Source organism: Bos indicus, chromosome 14 (assembly GCF_029378745.1).
Source record: "Bos indicus isolate NIAB-ARS_2022 breed Sahiwal x Tharparkar chromosome 14, NIAB-ARS_B.indTharparkar_mat_pri_1.0, whole genome shotgun sequence".
In the NCBI taxonomy this organism is placed as follows: Eukaryota; Metazoa; Chordata; class Mammalia; order Artiodactyla; family Bovidae; genus Bos; species Bos indicus.
In genome coordinates, this window is record NC_091773.1 from 21834091 (window position 1) to 21849721 (window position 15631).

General features: G+C 41.9%; 1 protein-coding gene across 2 annotated transcripts in view; it reads right to left on the bottom strand.

The window, feature by feature from the left end:
• Positions 1-5135: 5135 nt before the first annotated feature.
• RB1CC1 (RB1 inducible coiled-coil 1) overlaps positions 5136-15631 on the bottom strand; it is a 40218-nt gene continuing 29722 nt past the window's right edge. For both annotated transcript variants that reach the window (XM_019973710.2, XM_019973711.2), the window contains 9 exons: positions 14541-14706; positions 13876-13984; positions 13566-13794; positions 12949-13003; positions 12039-12086; positions 10812-10870; positions 9095-9231; positions 7250-7320; positions 5136-6531 (listed from right to left, as the gene is read on the bottom strand). In XM_019973710.2, the coding sequence (XP_019829269.2) occupies positions 6454-6531; positions 7250-7320; positions 9095-9231; positions 10812-10870; positions 12039-12086; positions 12949-13003; positions 13566-13794; positions 13876-13984; positions 14541-14706 (952 nt within the window). In that variant the 3' untranslated portion in view covers positions 5136-6453. The remainder of the gene's footprint in view (positions 6532-7249; positions 7321-9094; positions 9232-10811; positions 10871-12038; positions 12087-12948; positions 13004-13565; positions 13795-13875; positions 13985-14540; positions 14707-15631) is intronic.

Consider the following 15631-nt stretch of genomic DNA (forward strand, 5'->3'; position numbering starts at 1 on the left):
TAAGATTTTGAGTGTCACAGAAGACAATGGCTCATTGCTCTTCCATGTTCCCATGTACTCCTCAATGTTACAAGCTAAATCTGAGGGATATTCATGACAATGTTATTATTTTTTTAAAAAAAGGATCTAATTAAGTGTACGGTGGCATGAAAATAAAGGGGAAAGTATGCACTTTTGCTGACCATGAGTTGTCATCGCTAAGTTGTATCTTACTCTTTGCAACCACATGGGCTGCAGCATGACAGGCTTCCCTGTCCTTCACCATCTCCCAGAGTTTGCTCAAACTCATGTCCATTGAGTCAGTAATACCATCCAATCGTCTCATCCTCTGTCACCCTCTTCTCCTCCTGCCTTCAATCTTTCCCAGCGTCAGCGTCTTTTCCAATGAGTTGGCTCATCGCATCAAGTGGCCAAAGTATCAGAGCTTCAGCTTCAGATGAGTCCTTCCAATGAATATTCAGGTTTGATTTCCTTTAGGATTGACTGGTTTAGATAGACGATGTACAACTTGTTTTAAAAGTGATACCTATTAATACATAGGCGGTGACATCTCCATACTTCCCAAACAGTGAGGAAGAAGAGAGAAGCCTGGAGCTTAAAATTTTGACTGAAATTGCGGAAAACTCAGGCATCACATAAGATTGTGAGATTAGGCTTTCCAGTTCCATAAGAGTTCACTTTAAGAACTCATTCTTTAGGAAACCAAACTCATGGAAGATGCCTGGGCTGGTTAAGGAGACACCTACTGGCCAAACAGAATTCCAAAGAGATTACAAATGACAGCCAAATTAATTATCCACTATGGCCAGTACAGGAGTTAGTTGGGGGCATTTCTAAACTAGCCTGAGAAAAAAGCATTACAATATGGGTTTGGAATCAGACCATCAGAGAAGCATCTGTACCATTAGGGTCCACAACACTGCAGAGACCCCTCTGAAGCAACACTTGACATTTGTCAAAGTGAAGTGAAGTCGCTCAGTCTGACTCTTTGTGACTCCATGGACTGTAGCCCACCACACTCCTCCATCCATGGAATTTTCTAGGCAAGAGTACTGGAGTGGGTTGCTATTTCCTTCTCTAGGGGATCTTCCCAATCCAGGGATCGAACCCGGGTCTCCTGCATTGCAGGCAGACGCTTTACTGGAGTTCCCCAAAGTACTGACACTTCCTAAACTGCCTTAAACCCTAGTGATGGTGAAAACCCTAGGACTTCCCTGGTGGCTCAGACGGTAAAGCATCTGCCTACAATGTGGGAGATCTGGGTACATTAGAGAGGACTGGTTGTGTATATGTGTATATGTACATGTCATATGGAGGTTTGTTTCCGCCAACACTGGAAGTGATGCTGCTATGAAGCCTCACCTATTTTAAAGTGAGACACAAACAGGTGGGGCTCAACCTCCCTGGCGTCAGAAGCACCTAAGAAGTCTATAAACCACATAGCTTCTAGCTGATAGCGTGTCTCACCAGTGATACGCCAGGAACCATTTGAATTTCCATTTTACCCATGAACACTGTAAACTGTGTAAAGTGTTCTCACAAATTGGCCAAAGATGGCTGGTTTATATTCTAAGAGGATGGCTAACATAAAAGCTGTCAATTAACGGACATTAGTAACAGTTTAAACTGCTTCCCAGTTATTAATAGTAAGTAAAAGGGCACATTTATGAAAATTAGATTTTAAAATCATGTGCTTTAAAAAAAATCAAGGATATTTACACCTAAACATTAATGGCCAATAGCTACTTCAGTCCTAACTTCAAAAATACATGTGATGCTTTAAAGATTGTATGTAAAATACATGCATAGAGAAAAAATATATATATATCTCCAAGTCACTGAGCCAACTTGAAGCACAGGAGTAGCTACACACACACACACAACTTCCTGATGGCTCAGCAGGCAACGAATCTGCTTGCAATTTGAAGCACAGGAGTAGCTACACACACATACACACACACACCTTGAAGCACAGGAGTAGCTACACACACACACACACAAACTTGAAGCACAGGAGTAGCTACACACACATACACACACAAACTTGAAGCACAGAAGTAGCTACACACACACACACACACACACACACTTCCCGATGGCTCAGCATGTAACGAATCTGCTTGCAACTTGAAGCGCACACACACACACACACAACTTGAAGCACAGGAGTAGCTACACACATACACACACACATTTTGGGCTTCCCGATGTTTCAGCAGGTAACGAATCTGCTTACAATGCAGGAACCACAGATTTGTGTTCAATCCCTGGGTCAGAAAAACCTCCTGGAGAAGGAAATGGCAATCCACTCCAGTATTCTTGCCTGGAAAATCTCAAGGACAGAGCAACTGTTAAGCCAACGGTTCACAAAGAGTTGGACATGACTGAGTGACTATTATTAATGTATGTGGACATATATTTACATATAAACTTATTTTTGTAGTATATATATTTTGCATATTACAAAATAGTTATATACTATACTAATTTTGAAGTATATAAATATATAAGTACATACTTTGAATTTATACTTAGTTACATATATATGTACTTATTTTATACTTAAGTATACATACACTTACTTACATAAATATATATTCATACTTGTTTTTAAAGCATACATGTGGCGCTTTAAAGAGTGTATATAAAAATATTTTTATTAAATTTAATTGGAGGTTAATTACAATATTGTATTGATTTTGCCATACATCAACATGAATCCACCACGGGTGTACACGTTCTCCCCATCCTGAACCCCCCTCCCACCTTCCTCCCCGTACCATCCCTCTGGGTCATTTATATATGTCATTGGCCCAACTTGAAGCACAGGAGTAGCTGTGCACGTGCACACACACACACACACACACATATATATATATCAAATATCTATAAACATACATGGATATTATATCTATGCAGCTACTTCTGTGTTGATTGGCTCAGTGACTCAGGGTGACCAAAAGACTGGTAGAAGTGATGTGAAGTCTTCTAAGCCTCTGACTCTGCTGCCTGCCCCCTGCCACTTTTAGGAATTCTGTGGCCACTGCTCAGAAACAAGGGTACTCTGACAGGACATATAAGGAAGTAAAGCACCTGGAGGGCCTGAGCAATGTCATGGAGCTCCCAACCCAAGGTGAGCTGACAGATGAGCACACCCACGTGAAGCAAATCAATGTTATCATAAGCCACTGTTCTGGGTGAGCGGTCACCAAATACTTGACACAGCAACCAGCAGCCAGAGTGAGGGGCAGAGCACTTGGCACTGCTGCCTGACGAGGCTGGGAGAACAGGGAAGTGCCTGAGAAGGCTGGAAAAGAAAAACTGCTACTGGAACAGAAGATGGAAAGATGCTGACTGACGTCTTTTAGCAGCAAGGTAACTGGCAAAACTAACAAACACGTTTTTGGCTAGGAAAGCTTTCCAAGAAACGTTTGCAAGTGTCCACTGATTTCCTTCAGTTGTGCCCTGGAAGAGAGATGAAATAGAGAAGCAGCTCCTTTGCAGGAACAGTTCAACAGAGATACAGGCAACTCAGGCTCTGTAAGGGGTGGTGGTGGTGGTGGGTTCCACTTTCTCCAGAGCTCAAAAGTCTCAAAGTGAGAACAGGTTTCAGAGCCATTCTAGCTGTGCATCAAAGGAGATTTTCAAGAAACTGACAAGATGACCTACCAAATGGGAGAAAATATTTATAAATCATCTAAATGTAGAATCCAGTATATATGAAGAACTCTTACAATAATAAAAAGAAAACAAACAAAAAAAAAATGGACAAGAGTGCTTGAACTGGTATTTCTTCAACAAAAACACAGAAATTCCCCACAAGCACATAAAACACCCACTTAGAATGGCTACTTAAAAAGAAGTCATGATAACGTAAATGCTAACCAACTAAAAAGTAATGTACTACACAGGAATGACAGCAGAAAAGGTTCTTGTAAAGTAACTACATCTTCCTTTCATATGAGAAAGTAAACTGACATTATAAAAATGCTTTATCCAGAAATACCAATTTAGTCATATAGCTTAGCACATCAAAGTGGCCAAACAAGCAAAATTACCTCTACCTGGCAAAGTTGGGAAACAGAACTTAAGGGCTTCCCTAGTGTCTCAGACAGTAAAGAATCAATCTGGAATGTGGGAGATCCAGGTTCGATCCCTAGGTCAGGAGGATCTCCTGGAGAAGGGAACAGCAACCCACTCCAGTATTCGTGGCTGAGAAATCCCATGGACAGAGGACTTGCCTAGCAGGCTACACAGTCCATGGTGTCACAGACAGTCAGACATGAGTAAGCGACTTTCACTTTTTTCACTTTAAGGGCATATTAATTTTTTTTTGAAAGCATGTGCATGTTTTACACCATGATGATTTTTAATAAAAATAAAATTTGTGTAATTTTTGCTCATTCTGGTCTTAGTATATCCAGGTACCTTTGCAAAAATAAAACCATCCACATAATTCTTATGTGCTTGAAATATACTGGCATCTAAATGTGACTTAAACTTTCATTCTTACAATAAAGCTACATTTCTATTCAAGTTTGCATAGTGAATTTGCAGGTTCTGATTAGACAAAGAAGAAATCTTTATAATAGCTAACATATATAAGTACTTAGTCTGTTTATGTGAAATTGTTCAAAGCCCTTTACATTTATCATTTTCACCACTTAATTTTCTAAAATAACCCTCTGAGGCAGGTTCAGAGTTTATGCAGCTTGCCTAGATAAAGTCAGACCTGGGACAGAAGCTTGGGCACTCTGATGTCATGGCTGGCCTCACCCACCCAAAGAGGGTGGAAACCCAACCAGGCTTCATTTCTCTTCTTTGTAACTAAGAAAACCATACTTTCTTTTTGTTTGCTTTATGAAGGCATAGGTAACCGCTGATAGCATGGATAAAGAATAGGATGTAAGAAAAATGATAAGCAACAAAAGTTGACATTAAAGAGTGCCACTCAGGAGAGATCAGGTTCAGCCCGCATTCCACAGCAAGACTCTGAAATTTGAAGTCAAAAAAGCCCACCGGGCAGATTCACTCAGACCCAAGAACACCTTGCTCAGCAGACCCACCCTTACACAGAGCTCTTTGCTGGTGATGCTGTCTGCGTGAGGATGCAATGGAAGGACTGAAGAGAAACGTGAAATCATTTGTCCATTTATTCATTAATATGTTGTCAAATTCAGTTTTCTATACACTATGGTGTTTATTCCATTTTCTGTACTATTAGATATACATATTTAAAAAAATATTTAACTTATTTTTATGAAGAAATTAAATACTTTCTGGAAAAAAAAAAAAAGCCATTTTATTATTGTTCTCTAGCAACAAACCTGAAACAAGTCCCAATCCACTCAGGCAGCTCACTTAGATGCCTCTGTTCGCGGCATTTATCTGAAGACCGGGTTTACACAATTCTACTCTACAGAAGGCTGTTTGACCCTGTTACATAGCATACAGTTAAAGAACATTTTTGTAATAAACATGTTTCTCTTCGATATGATACAGAACAAGTTTTTCACACTTCCCAGCAGTCACTCAAATATATTAAAAATGTTTCCATCTTTAAAAGGCACACACATTTACAGGTTCAAATCTTTATTGTTTTAAAATTCTACATGTCTTTTACAATACAACATTTTGTTATTTAAATGACCTCTAAATGGTTAATGTACAATGACTATGCTTTTTCTGAAACTGAACCATGAATTACGACCTCGTCGATATGATTCTTCTAAACAGAGTACAAAAGTGTTGGGAGGGGCTGTGTGCCACTTGGAGACCACCCCCAGCACACACCTCCTTGGAAAACCCAGGCGACCATCTGCTCAAAGTGCTTCTCAAGACTGTAGATATGCCTGATCTTAAAGTCAGTCAATTGAATTAGAGTTCCTTTTTGTTTTGAAACATCAAAGGGCATTTAAAAAAATAAATGAAACAATTTGCTTTAGTAATCTACAGAGGCAAACAAAACCATGATTATCTGCATGCAGGAACACTCCTCTTTAAATAGTTCTGAAGGATGTATACATTTTATAAAGAATGTGTTAAAGAGTGCAAGTCTTCTGATATTGGCTTCACAAAAAGACAAATGCTGGTACAGTAACTAACACGGACTATCTAAGTTCAAGCTAATGTATATGTAACAGGCAATTAGCATGGCTAATCGTAGGCCACAATGCACAGGGTATGCCCTTTGAGATAATGAACTAGTTTGGTCCCCATTTCTAGAGTTACTTGGGTAGAAAAAAACAAAACCATTTTAATTCAGCTCAGAGTTTTGATGAATTTATTGTTCCTAAAGTGTAGCCAGGTAAAAAGTAAATGATATACACCAATGAAGTACATTGTCCTGTTGACTTTTATATAAAAAGATGGCCTGCTGTTTTTGGAGTGATGAAAGAGCACTGTTGGACAAACCAGGAAAACGTCACAGAAGGTCTCAATTTCTTCCGCAAATTATACTTTCTTATTCCATGACACAGCTTTCACTCTGTAAAACTTTGTCCCCAAAGGAACTTTAAATCTGTTTTGTGCCTAAGACAGAAAGAAAAGGGTGATTAAACCAAAGTGCCTAAGTTCCGTCCCATCACACTACTCAAAGCTGAATTACTGGGGGGGTCTTTATTAGAGGACACCTGTCTCCTCCCCATATGAGTGGAGACTCAGCCACTAATACTGAGGCAAGAGTCAGTGATCACTGATAAAGATACGGTGCCAAGTGAGCCGTATGTTATTACTATGAGCATCAAAGAGAAGTCCAGCACCACCCGGCTCGAGCCCTGCTGGTACACGGGGCACAGAGGAGGGTCGGGAAGCTGCTCACTGGAGGTCACTGAGCCCACAGCACCGACACTGCCCACATCACAGTCAGGCGCATGCTGAGCCAGCAACACTTCACTTGTCTCTCCTCAGTGAGGGGCACTGAGAGTCAAGACGCATCAGCTCTGCCGGCAGACAGATTTCATCACCAGCTCCTTTACTGCACAAGAAGCACCAGCAACTCAACACAGAACAGTAACTTGCTGTAGTTTTCCTATACAGGTTGACCGTTTGTTGGTAATCTAGCTCTATTTTCAGAAGGCAAGTAACACAAATATTCATAAAACTGCTGGTGCAAACTCACATTCACGAAATTCAAGGCCTGACTCAAGTGAACTAAAAGGCCAGGACTAGCACTGCTCCTGACTTCTACATGACACAGCCAGAGAACCTTCTTTCAACTCCAGGGTCTGCATCCCACCAAGAAGCTTACCTTTTTGGCCTGGCAGTACTCCTTTTCCATCACTTTCCCAAGGACCCATGGTCTTCGAGACGCACCTGAAGCTATGGAATCAAATCATTAATTTCTTTTTGAAAGTACTATTATAATTACTCATGAAAAACCAAACTGCCAGAATTATAACAGACTAAGGACCTTCTCCCAAGTGAAATCACAGAAATGCAAAATGACTTATAAAACAAAACTGGATTCATTTTCCTTTAAGTGCAGATGGTAAGTAAATCAGAAGCAAACAATCTGAGTACAAACCAGGAACAAATAAATCCAGGTATTCTAAGCAGCTCAGCAGTGCCACCTACTGTAAGTGCAGACACATGACCTGTTCTGCTGCTGAAAAGAAAACTGATTTTCTAGCTTCAAAGCAAAGCACTGCATTTTTATTTCTGGCACCACAACACAAACAGTCAGTGCAAAATAAATACCTAAGAATGAAAGAACATCTGAAGGGACTACTTTTGTGAAGGGAAGGAAAAAAATGTGGAAGGAAACAGGATGAAAAAACTCATGTCACAAGCTGAGAGATGCAAGCTCATTCTCTTAAAATTCATCAGAAGTTGTCATTAAAAAAGTTGATTCCAAAAATATTTGACCAATAATTTATCTGTTTAGAGTAAAACCTCTGAAATTCCCAAGAGAAGATAAAACTGATTTTATTCTATAAACATTACTTGGCAAGACGTAAATTAACAGATCTCCTGAATAAACCATCAGAAACAAACACAGACACAGGGACTGGTTTACTGGAAGACAATTTTTCCACAGACAGCGGTGCAGATGGTTTCGGATGATTCAAGCACGTTACATTTACTGTGCACTTTATTTCTATTATTACTGTACCAGCTCCACCTCAGATCAACAGGCATTAGATCCCAGAGGCTGGGGACCCCTGGTCTGACACTAAAGTCCAAGGAGTGACAAGTACCCCTGGTCAAGGCCATAATACCCTGGTCAAAAACCACAAAAAAAAAAAAAAAAAAGAAAGAAAGAAAAAACGTAAGTTCACGGTTTTCCACGTATAAAACTAGTAAACTAAACTGCAACTGCCTTGTCTCACTTTCTGTGGTTACACTCTATATAACCCACCAACAACAGGCACAGAGGCAGTGGCCAAGTTAGAGAACTGACATCTGACCGCTCCAAACAGGAAGGGAAGGGAAGTGAAGTGAAAGTTGCTCAGTCCTGTCTGACTTTTTGTGACCCCATGAACTATACAGTCCATGGAATTCTCCAGGCCAAACAGGAACATCAAACCAAATGGATACAGTCTTTCTATTCAGGCAAAGTATTTCAGGGTGTCTATTATGTTCTTTTTGAGTTCTTTTAAAGGCCAATGTACCAGATAATTGTACATTATACCAGACGATGTACCAGATACTAACTGCAACTTGGTATATTTTAACAAAGCTCATTGCTTTGAAAAGAAAATGAAAGTACTGACAATAACGAAAAAGAAGGTAGAAACACAGAATGATATATTGCACAGAAGAGACATTTTATAATTTAAAAGAATTTATTGTCGCCAAAACAAGCAAAGTGCCCTTATAAACCAATGAACACGTTATATTCAAGCTCACATAGGTATGAGCATTTTAACAGTACAATCCTGCTGTCGCCAGGGCATGAGATAACTGACCCGACTGCGTTAGCTGCACTCAGGCTGAACTGTCAACAGAACCCAGAAAAATAATCTGGATAATGCAGACCGAATACAAACAAACAAACAAAAAAGCAGATGGAAGCAGAGCTCTGTCTTGCCTGTGTAACTCGGACACAGTTAGACAAGCACACACTGGGTTTATGTCTCAGTGTGACACTTACCGCCCTCTCCCGGCCTGAGGTCCAGGGCGGGCAGGGACTCCGCGTGCAGGAAGTACAGGGTGGGGCTCACCGTGAAGAGCACATAGTTGTCGTGGCGCTCGTCCAGGATGATGAGCACCAGGTCGCCCACCTGGAAACTGAGCAGAGGAAAGCTTCAGTCACCTGAGAAGCCACCACCTCCCCCTCAACGCTCTGCTCGCGGACTCTGCAGGGCCCAACCAGTTCAGCTATCAATGCAACAGCAGATGTCTCAGCTACATGACTGCTCACACAGCTGCTCACAGGAGTGCTGGACATACACATATGTTCAAAGGGTAACACGAGCAACTGTCAGAGACCAACATAATCTACTGGTTAAGAAAACAGCCACACACCCACCCACACACACACACACACACACTCACACACACACACACACACACACACACACAGCTTGGGTGAGGAGGAAAAAAAATACCCAAGTTCACCTAGTTATAGGAAGAAGGTACTCATCCAAACCCACCATTTTACAACAACGCACACAAATAGAGGGAGCAAACGCACAGTCACGTAAGGAGGGAAGCGCAACTTGTCCAGCAGTGCTGCTCCAGGCTCTGAGGAGAGTCCCCTCAGTCTGGAAGGAGAGGCAAGGAAACCAGGTGTGACGGCCTGAGGTTTCAGATGGCTTCTGTCTGTCTCCTCAGGGTCCTTCAGAATTGTCTTCGCAATACCAGTTCAAAGTTAATCTGGATCTCAGACAATAGTGGTCCTGAACCTGATAAATCATTAACATCACTAGGGAAACTCTACAAAGATAACAGTCTCTCCTTCATTAACTGTTTATCTCACAATTAACTGCCTGCCTAAAAGAATAGGACCAGATACGTTCTGGACAAACATCAGAAGACAACGCCTCAAAAGGGAAGGTGGGCTTCTCGGAGATGGTTTTTGTGTTAAGCTCATCTCTCTCATTTTTGAAAGACTGTAAGTTGATTTGACTTGACATACAGCTGGTAGGGAAAGACAGATACACCCAGCCCTTTCAAATCACTCGGTTTAATGTCAGTAACCCAGACACTTGGTTGATAGATCCATTACAGAGAAAGTCTTGTTTATTTTTTAAGTCAATGCTGATAAGCAGTGCATTATTGATGTGTAGCATATCAATAAAACAAAGTCTGAGAAATAAGCAGAAGAAGAAACACCGCAACTTAAAAAATCAAGAGTTTCCCATCTAAAATGAAAAAGATGAAGGTGGTAAAAGGGATTTAAAAGAGGTGGCAGCAACTGAAGAGGCTTCAGGAATGCAATGTAAGTGACAATTAAAGCTAGGACAGGAAGGACTTCCAATACGATCCCAATGTCCTCAAATCCCAATGCAGGAGACACAGGAGACCCAGGTTTGATCCCTGGGTGGGGATGATCCCCTGGAGATGGAATCCAATATTCTTGTCTTGGGAAAGCCCATGGACAGAGGAGCTTGGTGGACTACAGTCCAAAGGATCAAGAAGTGTTGGACATGACTGGGCACAACAACATCCCCAAAATAACACAGAAAAACCTTGCTTTTCAATTAAAAAAATATTAATTATGAATGAATGTATAACACTCTGCTGACTAAAACTGAGGTTGAAGGGCTACAGTCACTGAAACACATTTTCATGAACAATTCAGTACTATTCAATTTGGCAATTTTTTTTCACAGAAAAAAATCATAAAAAACAAAAACAATACTTACTCTCTAATGGCTATCTTCTCAGAATGCCTCGAGGATACGGAAGACATGCTCTGAGACATCTGGAAGAGAACAGTTCAAAGGTTATATGAGTCATGTGCTCTCTCCGGGCACTTTCTAGGCCTGACTGCAGACACTTCTTCCACTATGATGTGTGGTCACGTCTGCATCCCAGCTTTCAGGGCCCAAACTCCCACGCTTCATTAACGTAATGCCTTTCCTTTAACAGTTACTCTCAGTGTACAAATTTATCTACACTTCTACTTATGCTATTCTTAATCAAATTTGGCTGGATTAAAAACTGGATATAGAATTATTTTATCAATAAACAGACACTTAACCCTAACAAATATCAGAAGGAAGGAGCTGATGATTTCAGTAAGAGTTTACAGCCCACGATTCTGAGCGACCAGCAGCCCAGGAAGGGCTGCCGACCATCCTCCCCTGCAAGCATCCAGGTGGGAGAGGGCGGGGCTAACCGGTCTCAGTCAGGCTTCAGCCCACTTCTCACACTGTTACTTGATACAGGGGATGTGGGTCCCAAGGTCTGGGGGCCAGAAAGGATGGCAGGGATACCTAACTCTCCCAAGCAGAGTGACCCAACTCTAGTCACACAAACCAAGGACAGATAAATGGCTTTCCGTCTTAAACACGTAACAGCACCTACAGTGTCCTATGCACTGCCGACTGCTCTGGGAGCACAGTGCACGGTGACAACGCCCTCCAAGCAGAGCGTCCTCCCCCAGGGAGGCAGCCCAGAGCACATGGGGAGCCACTGTGGCAGCAACTTCTCCATGTCTTCCTGAAAGGATGTGCTTCACTTACAAACAGCAAATAGCCTTAGAGCTGCTGTGGTCATAAGTTCAGGACTGACAGTTTGCAAGTTGTGGAAATAACGTGGAAGTTTTGCTGCTCGAGTTAAGATAGGCACATGCAAGAAACTGGATGCCTCCTTACAAGACACTTTACTTTAAAATAACTCCACTCTAATCAGTGCCTTAAGGTTTTCAACACAGGCCTCAAAACTGCTCCCACTTCCTCATAAATCGTAATCATTAGAGTATGAAAAATGAAGCAACTGGTTTATGAAAGCATGTAAGACTGACTTGTAAAACTGATTAGTCAACAAAACCTACCAGGCATGAATTAATAAACCACACAACTTTCTGATCTTCTTAATGAAATGTGACCCAGTTTAAATGTCAAGATCAACTGGGCGAGAAACCTTACCAGTCTCTGATTTAACCGCTTGTTCTCTTCTTCTTTCAACTGTAGTGTCTGCAGAGAAGAGAAAAAGAGATGATGGTTTATGCTCATAAATACTCAAATCCAAACATAATGGACTAACGCTGATCTCTAGTATAAAAAGATCTTGGGGACATTCTTTTCTAGGGAATCTCTCCAACTGTTTTATTTACTGGCATAAAAGACAATTGGAATAATTTTTAGGTATACTTCCTTAAGTCAGGTGTTCTCAAAGCTTAATCTGCATTAGAAGCCCTTGAGGACTTGCAAATACACACTATCGAGATCTGTCCCCAGAGGCTGTGTTAGGAGGTGTGGCCCAGGAGGTGGGACCCACAGTTACTACACACAGGCAAGCAGACGTGATGGCCCTTCACTAACAATAGCACAGGGGAGACCCGAGCAGCGAGAGTACATGTCTGTACAGTTCAGACTCCGAATCCTCAGCAGTTATCTTGTGGAGAGCAAAAGAGACTGTAAAAATCTTCAAAGCCTAAGCAATGAAAAGTGCTCTATGAACAAAGAAAGGCAAGTCTGCAATTAAGAAGGAACCCCTATTGCCATTTTTTTTTCTCTTCACCTCAATCAATCCCTATAAAAAACCTAACTTTTCTTCATTATTCACATATTCTATTTTTGCCCCATTTTGGAAAATACTTAATTTTTGAAAATTAGTATGCAGAATTCACACTTAAACTTTGTTGCTGAATCCTGAACTGTTACCAGCCACTAGGATCAGAGATGACAGAGCTTCTCAAAAATAACCACAAAATAACCATTAAAAAGATCTAATATATAAACACAACAAATCCTGTTCTCATGTAAGGTTGCTTCACTGCGATCCAGAGTGAAGGCCTTTACCCACTATGCTTCAACACAGACAAAATGCACTTACTCGTTCCAACAGCATTATCCGCTGTCTTTCTTCAGAGAGCACGTGGACGTTTTCTCTAAGAGAAAATGACTTACTTTAGCCATATTGACAAATAAAACTGTAACATACTTAGAATGCACAATGAGGTGGTCTGAGACACGTGTACTGTGCACCGCTAATCCACACCCCCCTCACCTCACATGACTACCTCCTCCCTGCGCCCACAGTCCTGGGGAAACCATGCTCTTCCTCTCCACTTCTACCTGTATGACTTTCATTTCAGATTTTGTGTGTTAAGTGACCACTCCATCTACCACGGCCTCAGCCCCATGAACACACCTGAGCCTCTGGTAACCCCTGCTCCCCGAGGCCATGGGCTCAACCCTGGAACCCCTGCAGACACCAGTCCAGCAGCCCTTCCTGGCTACCCGTGGACGCTGCAGGGACACCAAGGCACCTCATGAAACACGCCCATATGGGCTCCCACAGATAACCAGTGATGTTAACACTCACTGTGCTATAAACAATCCACCGGGTCCAGCTCTCAGGTCCGTGGGCTGCGGTCACCACCGGGGCTGCCCAGCCCTCCCACCCTCAGTGCTGGCTGGCCATTCTGAACAGGAGGATGGAGCACTCACTGGACAGACATCGTGCTGGTCTCCATGGCTGAGTCTGGCCTCCCCTCGGCAAAGGTGTCCAGGGCCTCCACCGGGGGCTCGGGTGCACAGGCCCCATATAACTCCGGGGCTGCAGCCACGCCCGGGGAGGGCACGAAGGCGCCGCCCCGCAGCCGGCTGACTTCCTCCTCCAGTCGCTTCTTCTCCTCCAGCAGACGCGCGCGGTCCTCAGACAGAGACTCGATCAAATCTGCAGCCGGGGTTGGGACAGAGTTAGCCATGGCGCGCATCGGTCAGAGCCAAAGGTGCCGCACTCCTGAGGCCCGCTCACCTTTGTCCCGCTCCTGCTGCTGCATTGTGCTCTTGAGCTTATCACTGAGATCATTGATTATGTTTTCTTTCCTCATTTTCTCTCTCGTTAAAACAGTGTTAAAATTGGTCTGGAACAACAGAACAAGAACCACTCACATGATCTGTACACACAGCGCAGTGGCAGACACAAAAAACACACTGCATCTATTTCTGGTGGTACGTCTCAACATGGAGAAGAAAAGTATCATACACAAGGTGACATTTACTTTTAAATAAAAATGCCAGCTCATCACATGGATAAGAATTAACAGCACATAAATTAGAAGAAAATTTCACAGCTTAGAGAAAAGAAACTCAAATGTTACCCATGTAGTAGTATCAACACTTTCATTTGCAAAAATTAATGTGATGTGAAGACATTAAATGATTTTGACAAGATCAGGGAGGAAGCTAGGAAGTCAGGAACAGAATTTACATTTCTTCATTTCTAAACTAGGACTGTTTTCTTTTTGAAGTACTCATGTGAAATAATGACTATGACTGTTAAAAAGAACATGCTTTTAAATATGAAGATACGTAGCAAATACTACCAGGATCAATGTAGGAAAAGTCACACTTAAAACAGCAAAAACCTCAGCTACACAGACACACTTGTTAACCTTCTCAGTCCGGGAACCCACACACCTGCTGCTCAGCGATCAAAGATGTTCGAACATTCTGCATCTCCTCATTCTTCCTTTTCTCCTGCTCTTCAAGTTGTTCTAGAAACTTAGCTTTTTCTTCCTGGAGCTTTTCTTGAAGTTCAGCAACTAGGCTTGAAGAATCTTCTCTGGCAGATTCCATGGCATGACTTTAAAAATTAAATACAGTATTACATTTTCCCCCCAGTATTACAGATATAATCACAAGTATACCAAGTATCATAATTAGATGACACCAGAAATGCTAAACATCTTCCTTTAACCTAACAGTAGTTAACTGGTGTTAAAAGATCTTTCTATGTCAACTCTCGCTTTTTATCCACCAGCAAAAGAGAAACAAGTGCCAGGGAAAAGCCTAATACAGACCACATCCTCCCAGCAGTGGGGTTGAGTGGTTATAATCCGATATTCAGGATAATCAGTTTCTACAGCAAAAGGCAACATTGTCAATATAAAAATCAATATACTTCAAGAGCTCAGCTTCAAATTCTAGTTTTACCTTTCCTGTAACTGCCAGACACAGGACTGAGAGTTGAATTAAAAATACACCTGCAGAACACATCTGTTGAAGAGCTTTCATTTTTTAAACAGGCTTTGGTTCATTTTGTTAGCTAATGAATAGGTAACCTTAAACTAAAGTGAAACTTAAATGTGTACACAGCAAACTGACATACGCCTAAATTCAGGTTCACTTCTCTCAGAACCTGCTCACCTCCAAGGGGTGCTGAGGGGCTGAGAGGCGAGGTCAACGAGAAAGCACAAGCCCAGGCTGCTGCTTATTTTATCTGCTTTCAACCTCACAATCCTCTACATCCGAATGCTTGTCAAGAAGTAGATAATCTCATCCAAGGTGTTAAAATATCCCCAGCTCAGGAGAAAGACTGTAAACATTCCCACACTATCTGAGCAACCAAGTCAGTGAAGGGTTTTAAATGTACATTTATTCAATTTAAAAGGACACTTCAATGTTTTTCAATGTTTCTCCTTCGGGGCTGGGGAGGGGGGGATTAAAAATCACAGGCAGCGTCATTTCAAGGTCACTGAGGAACCAGGATGAAGCCAGGGACTTTGCTC